This window comes from Limulus polyphemus, unplaced genomic scaffold, assembly GCF_000517525.1.
Source record: "Limulus polyphemus unplaced genomic scaffold, Limulus_polyphemus-2.1.2 Scaffold1652, whole genome shotgun sequence".
Lineage (NCBI taxonomy): Eukaryota > Metazoa > Arthropoda > Merostomata > Xiphosura > Limulidae > Limulus > Limulus polyphemus.
Window position 1 is genome coordinate 174,876 of NW_013667262.1, and position 9,932 is coordinate 184,807.

Sequence of the window (9,932 nt, forward strand, 5' to 3'; positions counted from 1 at the left end):
AGTTGTGGCTAGTGATAAGGATGGGGATAACATCCACTTTGGCTTTGTTGGAGGAGGAACCGTTTCTGGCATGTTTCAGATTGAAGAACGTACAGGTAACCTCATCTAGGTATATTTTTTCTGATATAAACTAGAAGAAAACCTATGGTGAGAATTTCTTGACCGTAAAGTATTTTGAATTTTAAACTTGATGAATGGTGTGAAGTTATTTTCTATTTGTTAACAAAATTTCAATACTAGAGAGAACCTACAGTTAAAACTCTTTAACACAATATGCTTTGATTGCAAAACCTTTTGGATAATATAGACTTATTACCTATTTACTAACGAAAGTGCACAACTAGATGAGAATTTATTTGTATTTTTCCTGTGTTGAGAAATTTTGCTAAATGTAAAACTGAAAAGTCATGTTAGCTATAAACATTTTGCTTTTAGGAATGTGATGGGTGATTGTAAAAATCATGTTGTAAAATAAAAGCTGAGACTATTACTGTTAGAGAAAGTAGGCTGAAACTAATACTGTTAGAGAAGGTGAAATGAGGCTAATACTGTTAGAGAAGTTCAGGTGAGACTAATAGTGTTAGAGAAGGTAAGCTGAAACTAATAGTGTTAGAGAAGGAGGGCAGTGACTAATAGTGTTAGAGAAAGAGAGATGAAACTACTGTTAGAGAAGGATAGCTGAGGCTAATACTGTTAGAGAAATGAGCTGAGACTAATACTGTAAGAGGAGGTGAGCTGAGAATAATACTGTTAGAGAAGGTGAGATGAGGCTAATACTGTTAGAGAAGGAGAGCTGAGTCTAATACTGTTAGAGAAATGAGCTGAGACTAATACTGTAAGAGGAGGTGAGCTGAGACTAATACTGTTAGAGAAGGAGAGCTGAGTCTAATACTGTTAGAGAAATGAGCTGAGAATAATACTGTAAGAGGAAGTGAGCTGAGACTAATACTGTTAGAGAAATGAGCTGAGACTAATACTGTTAGAGAAATGAGCTGAGACTTGTACTATTAGAGAAGATGAGTTGAGACTAATACTTTTAGAGAAGGTGAGTTGAGACTAATACTTTTAGAGAAGGTGAGTTGAGACTAATACTTATAAAGAATGTGAGCTGAAATTAATACAGTTAGAAATGGTGAGTTGACACTAATACTATTAGAAAAGGTGAGCTGAGACTAATACCATTACAGAAGGTCAGCTGAGAATAATACTATTAGAGAAGGTGAGCTGAAATTAATAGTTAGAAATGGTGAGTTGAGACTAATACTGTTAGAGAAGGTGAGTTAAGACTAATGCTGTTAGGAAAAGGTAAGTTGAGGCTAATACTATTAGAGAAGATGAGCAGAGACTAATACGGTCAGAGAAGGTGAGCTGAGACTAATACTGTCACAGAAATGAGCTGAAGCTAATACTATTTAAGAAGGTGAGCTAAGACTAATACTGTCAAAGAAGGTGAGCTGAGACTGTTACTGTCAGAGAAGGAGAGTTGAAACTAATACTGTTAGAAAAGGTGAGCTGAAATTAATACTGTTAGAGAAGGTCATATGAGACTAACACTGTCAGAAAGGTTGGGCTGAAACTATCATATATGTACTGATTCTTGAATGCAAGATATAATTTTGCTCTAAACCAGATTCATTTTGGCTATTTTTTTCAGTAGTTGATAGTCATGACCTCTCTGATTAACTTCACGACAAAAAATATTCAGTGTAATGTTTTTAAATATAGTGATGATTGATTGTTTATATGGTGAGGTGAAACTGATGAACTTTTATCAGACTTCTGAAACAAAGGGAAGATTGTCTCTCAAAATCTTCCCTATCTGGAAGAATAACTTTTTCTCACCTATTCAATTTTAATGCATGCTATATTGGCTAAATATCTAAATATAATTGACTTGCGTCATTGTAAATGCATTACCTGTTAATCCTAGTTATAATGTTAACTCGGGAAAATCACTGTAAATGCATTACCTGTTAATCCCAGTTATAATGTTAACTGGTCAAAAATCATTGTAAATGCATAACCTGTTAATCCCAGTTATAATATTAACTCATCAGAAACAATTGTAAATGCATTACCTGTTAATCCCAGTTATAATGTTAACTCATCAGAAATAATTGTAAATGCATTACCTGTTAATCCCAGTTAATGTTTACTCATCAAATATCATTGCAAATGCATTACCTTTTAATCCCAGTTATAATGTTAACTCATAAAATATCATTGTAAATGCATTACCTTTTAATCCCAGTTATAATGTTAACTCATCAAATATCATTGTAAATGCATTACCTGTTAATCCCAGTTAATGTTAACTCATCAAATATCATTGTAAATGCATTACCTTTTAATCCCAGTTATAATGTTAACTCATCAAATATCATTGTAAATGCATTACCTGTTAATCCCAGTTAATGTTAACTCATCAAAAATCATTGCAAATGCATTACCTGTTAGTGTTAACTCATAAAAAATCATTGTAAATGCATTACCTGTTAATCCCAGTTATAATGTTAACTCATCAGAAACAATTGTAAATACATTACCTGTTAATCCCAGTTATAATGTTAACTCATCAAAAATCATTGGAAATGCATTACCTGTTAATCCCAGTTATAATGTTAACTCATCAAAAATCATTGGAAATGCATTACCTGTTAATCCCAGTTATAATGTTAACTCATCAAAAATCATTGGAAATGCATTACCTGTTAATCCCAGTTAATGTTAACTCATCAAAAATCATTGCAAATGCATTATCTGTAAATCCCAGTTATAATGTTAACTGTTCAAAAATCATTTCAAATGCATTACCTGTTAATTCCAGTTCATGTTAACTCATCAAAAATCATTGCAAATACATTACCTGTTAATCCCAGTTATAATGTTAACTGGAGTATATATTATTTACACATAGTTGAAAATTATTTTTATAGTACATCTCCTACAGTTTTTATTTTACAGTTATTCATCATGCATTCTATAACATTTTTTTTTACTGTAATTGGAGATTTTAGTTAAATTGTGATTTAATTAGTGTTAGTAACTACTGTACAATTGTATTAATTTCTAGCAATAGAGAAAATTACTTTTCCTTCCACAAGAGGAAAAGTAATCTCACTCAAACACGAGTGAAAACAGAATCAAATAAAATGAAATCTAATGTTAGAGAGAAAGCATTTCTTAGTTTTGTTAACTTTCATTCCTTAAATCTGGTTTCCACTTGTACTTGATGACTCCTTGTTTTGTTCCTTAATGACACCCTCGAGAATAGACATGGTATAATCCCTGTATAATAATGATGTGTTTATATTTTCTGAATAATTTGGGGTTTCTTTTATATCTATTTCGTTATATGTTGGATATCTAACTTCTGAAAGTAAAATCCAACTTAAAAAAGAATATTAAATATATGAAGCATAATATAAATTTGGTTTCTAGAGATTTAACTTTAAATAATGAGCTTCTATAGGTTGTAACCAAGTAATGAGTCTAGGAAAGAAAACAGCAGTGCTTTATTTTAAAGAGCAGTGTCGTCTCTCTGTTATTTTCATCTTAATGTTACTTTTTATGTTTGCTTTTACACACTAAGGAATCAGCTTTTGTTGTTGTTTCAATATCTTTAAGTTGATTGTATCTTTTCAGGTGTAATCCGTTTGATTAATGGGCACATCCAGTTAGACAAAGACAAGTACGAGTTGAATGTGACTGCCCAAGATGATGGGTCATGCTGCAAAGATGGCAGCTTAACACCGCACACTAGTACAGCTTTAGTTGTCGTGTTTATTACTGATGTTAATGATAACAAGCCTGAATTTGAGGAATGTGATAGCTATTTACCCACTGTTGAGGAGGGAGCACCAAGTGGCACTGTTATCATTACTGTAGGTGTTTCTTACATTGTGGAATTAAGCAGAAGTGTGTTTTAAGTTCAGTCATTCTCTTCATGTAAATAAAGCAATGTTTTATCTGCAGCTAAACCTAATGGGTCAATCTGTAAGTCTGAAGACAAACTGTGAAAGTGATTATTCAACTTGTTTTTGCGCCATCACTTTAGACTAATTTACGATTTCCTTACCTTATTTCTGATTCTGTTTAAAGCCTGATGTATCTAGGAATACAAGGTTTAATTTACACTTGCATCGTAATCTAAATCTTTATTATAATTATTTTTTATAAACACAGAGAGAGATAGAGAAGTTGATCTTGCTGCTGTATACAGTTTGATCTTGGTCTCCATTACAGGTTAAAGCTAGTGACCAAGATAAAGGACATAATGGATTGGTTCGCTATAGTATCGTGCAGCAACCTAATCAGAAAGGAACCAAATTTCTTGTGGATGAAGTCTCTGGAGATGTGAAGACTAACAAGGTTAGAACAAAATATATGCTCCAGGTGTACAGTACAAAAACTAAAACTAGCGTGTCAACAAAAAGGAGAACAAAATTCCTTATGGACATCCTCTAAAAATGTCAATACAAAAATTTTGCATAAACACTCAGAAATGTAAAGATAAAAAACTTTGGTACAGTTCTCTTGTTTTATTTCACTGTAGTATGTGGTTGGCAAACACCCTTGCATTAATATACAAAGTTAATTCCTATATGAAAGGAAAAAAAACTGTTCGTTACAAATAAATGTTTATCAACAGTATTAGAAAACAATGTATTATTACATTTACATAATATACCTTTGTGTTTGTGTGTACGTGGAAAATTGAAACACTATTTTGAACTCTTTGAAGGAAAAGATCATGAAATTTTAACACTTACAAACTACTTCTTTAACAAACAACCAGATGGCTACTAAGGGATGTTGCAAAATAAATCACACTTTTTTTCTTGAGAGCATAACAAAGTAAAATAAGATTTTAATTCAATAAAAAAGTAATTCCAAGTATCAATATCGCTTGATTGGGCCACCATTGTTCTCACGTACGAATTTTAATTGATTTGCAAAATATTTCAGCAATGCAACAAACATGTCTGTTTTTGTGGCTGTCTCTGTGAGCACATCAGTGAGAACACGAATCAAGGTTTCACATTTGTGTCTCTCACATTCATTAATAGGATTTTTCAAATCTGGCATTGCGATGTGTCGATTGGAAGACTTGAATTCTCAGAGCATGTCTGCGACTAGTTTCTGAGCCATTCCGAAGGCAGCACATGCGAAACAAACCTGAGTTCTAGTGAGTACCATGATTAAAAAGTTTCTGCTAAAAATGAAATTCGAAGAGTCAAACACCCAAAAGTGCGTTGAAATGGTGTTTCTCATGAGTGATGATATTTGCAGTCTTACCAAGTTCATCATGATTTCAGGGGAAAAAAGGGTGATTTATTTTGCAACGCCCCTTAGTTCTTCTACTTTAGACTTAAAGCAAAGGTACTACATTAAAACTTTCAAAGTAAAATGCAAGAAAAACCTCTACTTCTTTCTAAGTGTTGCAGTTTAGAAATTTCCTGAAGATGGTACTGAATCTTAACCCTTTGAGTGCAAAACTAAATTTCGGGTGAGTTTTCGAAAAGTGTCAATTATCCAGTAACAAATGAAATGTAGAATTTGACCTTTTTTTGTGCTTTTTCAATATCAAAATCCACTAGTTGCACTTTTGCTTGGTGATGTACACACAAGCCTGGTACTAAGGTGGGAAATATCAAGGACATGCGAGTATCCTGATTGTCACACTATGAAGAAATGCTTTTGTAACACTGTGGGATAAATCTGCTTGTTGCACCAAATGGCTATAAATGTCAAGCCGGATAAATCCAATTATAGCATCCAAAGGGTTAACAGATATTAAACAATTATGTTGCATATAAATCTTATGTTTCAGTTTTTTTCTGAAAAGTTCAACATTGTTAAAAAAACACTTTGGGACTAAAAAACTATTCTGACTAAAACTAATATATTGTATCAAAGGTGAGATTGTACTCTAGTACAGAGGTTTCTGAAACTTTCTCAGCACGTGGCCCCTCAGAAAATGCATAGATATTGAGTATGTTAACAGAACATTCAAGTATTTTGTGTATTTCTACAGTTCAATTGACAATTTCCCGCAGGCCTCAGTTTGGAAACTCCTGCTCTAGTATAACAAATGTCTTCTGTTTAGTTTGAGCACCACACCTGTCTTAAGTATATCTCTCATTCTCTGACCTCCCTGAGTCTTAACTTATATGTCATACTTAAAGAGAAGTTTGAGAAACATGTAATATAACTTATTTCAGGTGTTTGACAGAGAAGGAGAAGATGGTCGGTTTGTGAGTGTCACAGTAAAAGCTACTGACAGAGGAAACCCTCCGCTGGAAGGAGCTTGTTCCTTTAAGGTTGAAATAACAGATATCAATGACAATCCACCTCTTTTTGACCGACAGGAATATAAAGAGCACGTAAAACAAGATACACCTGTTGGAACAAATATCCTACGTGTGTCAGCTTCGGATGAGGACGCTGATGATAATGGAGCTGTAATGTACAACTTGTCAGCTCCATATGATCCATCTGATGTTACCTACTTCAAAGTCAACCCTGATTCTGGCTGGGTTATTCTTCAGAAACCATTGGATGTGTGTGTTCTTTTTGAATCATTTCTATCAGCACAAATTATTAATAACATAGAATATCATTAGTAATTTAAGTAGCCAAATAATAAGTCATAAAATAATCAGTGAAATATTGTTTTAAAGCTCTCTTTTTTAGACTGTTAATTTGGGAAAGACTAATTTTAATGTGAATAGATTGTTAACAATTTTTGTAATTGGAGTATGATTTGAACATTTTTCATCTATCCATACATAAATCAATAAACTATAATTTTTTTCAAGAGTTTTATGTTTTATTAAAATCTCTTCAAACATTCTTTCTTTGTAAGTATTATCTATAATATGTTTTTAGAGTCTTATTTTTTATATTCATTCAATAATTGATTGCCCCTTTGTGTTGCTAAACGTGAATTAAAGTTTTTCCCATTAAAATAACTATTGGTAAACATTTGAAAAACAAATGCTTGTATATTTATATCTTAAGTTGAGTTTAAAACAAGATAAAAAAATATAATAACAATGTATACACATTTACTTGTTCTAAGGTATATCTACAAAACATAATTTGATAACCACTGAACAACTAGAAGAATATTGATGATGCTAACCTTTTTGATTAGTTATGGATTTATTAAAAAATTTTCTTACATTAGTTTGCTTGTTGAACTTATTTTCTTGTAGTGAAAATCTTTTGTCTAGCTGATTTAATTTTTGTTGCTTTCTAATTCTGCATACATTTATTTCTATTAATAAAAACTTAATAATGGTAAATATGTGAGGGAAACAGAAAGAACGCAATACAATGTAAAGAGATACGCAGACTTGACAGGACCACAATTATTAGTACAGTTACTAATTTTATATGTTGAGTAATGTAAAATTTAATAAAGACATTATTAGTATATAATGCATGTTAACAAGTTATTTTTTTGGCATTTAGCGACAACAGTTCCACCTGCGAGCTGTTGCTTTAGATAAAGGGAAACCACAACATCGAACTACAGTAGAACTAACTATAGAAGTAGTAGACAGAGACAGCAACCCTCCAGTGTGGGACCAGCCCATCTATGGACCCATAATGATCAAAGAGAACCTTGGGCGGGGAGAAGTAGTCACAAGCATCAAAGCCAGGTAAACTACAGATATTTTGAATTTAATCATCTGTTAAATCTACAGTAGCTCAGGAAATCAGTAAAATAGATTATTAAATGTTATAATGTTAGTCTGTGTTACAACTGTAATGATAAGGTTAAGTTAAGCAGATTCTAGAAGTTACTAATCTGTAGACTAAATCGTATGCGCCCAAAATAATAATAATAATAAAAACATAATTGGTGTTAAAATAAATTAACTGTGCGTTATTAATCCTTACCCTAATTCTGATTTGTCAGTGACTTAGTTAAATAAACTTGGTAGAATAACACTTTACCAGCTAAGTCTAGTTCACACTGTAACAGTTGTTGTTCGTGCAGTTTGATAATATAAACAGAATGTAACCACTACCATGTGTCGTATCCCAGCTGGCCTGATGAGTCCTGGTATTGGCAGAAGACCTCGTCAGCACTGGATATTGTAGACACTCTTCTTTATTTTCAATTATAATGTTTTAGAATTAGATTTTAGTTTGTACAATTTTACAGCAGTAGAAATCTACTTACTTCTTTAGCTTTGTTGCAATATTTTTATTTTGTGTCAGCTTATAGGCTAGCATTACACTAGGCTGATGTTAAACAGATTCAATGCATGCATCTTTTCATGTTTCAGGCCTCTCAGGTGTCCTGTAGTTCCCATAAATTTCTGTAATTTTTTTTATGTCTTATATTTTCTGTAGTTAGCCAAAATGCTCAATATTCTTGTGAAAAGTAACCCAACATATTTCATGTGAACCACATTTTGTTGAGTAAAAAATGTTGCACATTATCATACATATTTCTATATCATGAATGATTTTATATGATTGTACAACTATAAATCCACTTCCTTAACTTTACAGTTGTATGTTTCAGTAAGTTTTACAGGCTCTGCTGTACCCTGAAGTCTAGGCAATCTCTAAAGGTATTACGATACCCATCTTCAGGTGTGATTAGTGCCGTACGTTTTTGTCGTGAGTTGAAGAAATCCTGAAATTTATTATGGAAAAAGTAAGTGTATGTTAAATGTTACAGCTTCTGTATTATGAGTTTTCTCTGTAAAAACAAAAACAGAAGGAATCTGGGGGGGATCAAGTATATACTTGTAAGAAACTCACAGCTCGTTTTGGGCCAATATACTTCGTGGTCCCTGAAGCATGCCAAATGATGGCCGTAGCTATACATTGTTTCTGCTCCAACAACACCATTAATCTAAACTGGACTTTAAAACAGCTGGCAATCTGTGCCACAAATACCAAGCAGGAAAATGTTTATTTAAAATAAAACATACCTAGCAAGATTTGAAAAATATATTACTGTTTATACTTTAATTGTCTAGACTATGATCACTTTATTTGGTATGCTGTGCCCTAGTAGTACACATTTCCATTGCTCTGTAGTTAAATATGGATGATCAGTGGTATTTACTAATTGATTAAACAAATATAATTTATTAAGGAACCACCATTTAATTGATTGCATTTGATTAATCAAGTAGTACAGTGTTCCTCAAAGAAAAAAAAAAGAAACATTAGTGATAGGTGCTTCTAGTCAGTTGTATTCTGTCTAGTCAACAGTTCAGACTTAGTGACAGTAGCAGATAGCCATAGTAACTTTGCCATAACAAAGACAGGACGAGCCAGTTTGGTGACAGTGGGAATCAAACCTGAAATATGATTCTCTGCCTCCCTTCACCCGAATCATCTAGCTAAACAAATTTGAATTTAAAAAATAACTTAAAAGGTTAAAATTAGGCACAGAACATATAGCTTATTATGTAGCTTTGAACTTAACAACAAACTAATATAATAGTGATATTTTGATTACTTGGATAGTCGGAATAATCATAATTAGTGATAATTGAAAACACTAATTTCATTTAATTGATCATTTATATGACAGTCATAATTTCAATTGATAAGTTGTTGAAATAAATCAAAATGCTAACTTTGATTTTTGTGAGAATCGATATAAATGGAATTTTCATTAATTGATGTTGGAATAATCAAAGACAGTAATAATTGGATACACTGATTTTGATTAATGAATTTAGTCCTAATTTTGATTAATGGATTAGTTTACATAACACTGATCAATGAAATTACTACTCATAGGAAATGCAAGCCTGTAAATTTAAACTTCATAAAAGTTGTTTTGATTTTAATAATGGATTTTTCATAATTCAGCTACGCAGATTTCGAAAATAATATTAATTCTTTTTTCATCATGTGAGGAGTTTCACAAATCGGGAAGAAAAAAACTT

General features: G+C 32.1%; 1 protein-coding gene across 1 annotated transcript in view; it reads left to right on the forward strand.

The window, feature by feature from the left end:
- LOC106464434 (neural-cadherin-like) overlaps nucleotides 1-9,932 on the forward strand; it is a 25,902-nt gene that overhangs the window by 4,081 nt on the left and 11,889 nt on the right. The window contains exons 4-8 of the mRNA XM_022392149.1: nucleotides 3-95; nucleotides 3,646-3,884; nucleotides 4,246-4,371; nucleotides 6,225-6,563; nucleotides 7,480-7,670. Of these exons, the coding sequence (XP_022247857.1) occupies nucleotides 3-95; nucleotides 3,646-3,884; nucleotides 4,246-4,371; nucleotides 6,225-6,563; nucleotides 7,480-7,670 (988 nt within the window). The remainder of the gene's footprint in view (nucleotides 1-2; nucleotides 96-3,645; nucleotides 3,885-4,245; nucleotides 4,372-6,224; nucleotides 6,564-7,479; nucleotides 7,671-9,932) is intronic.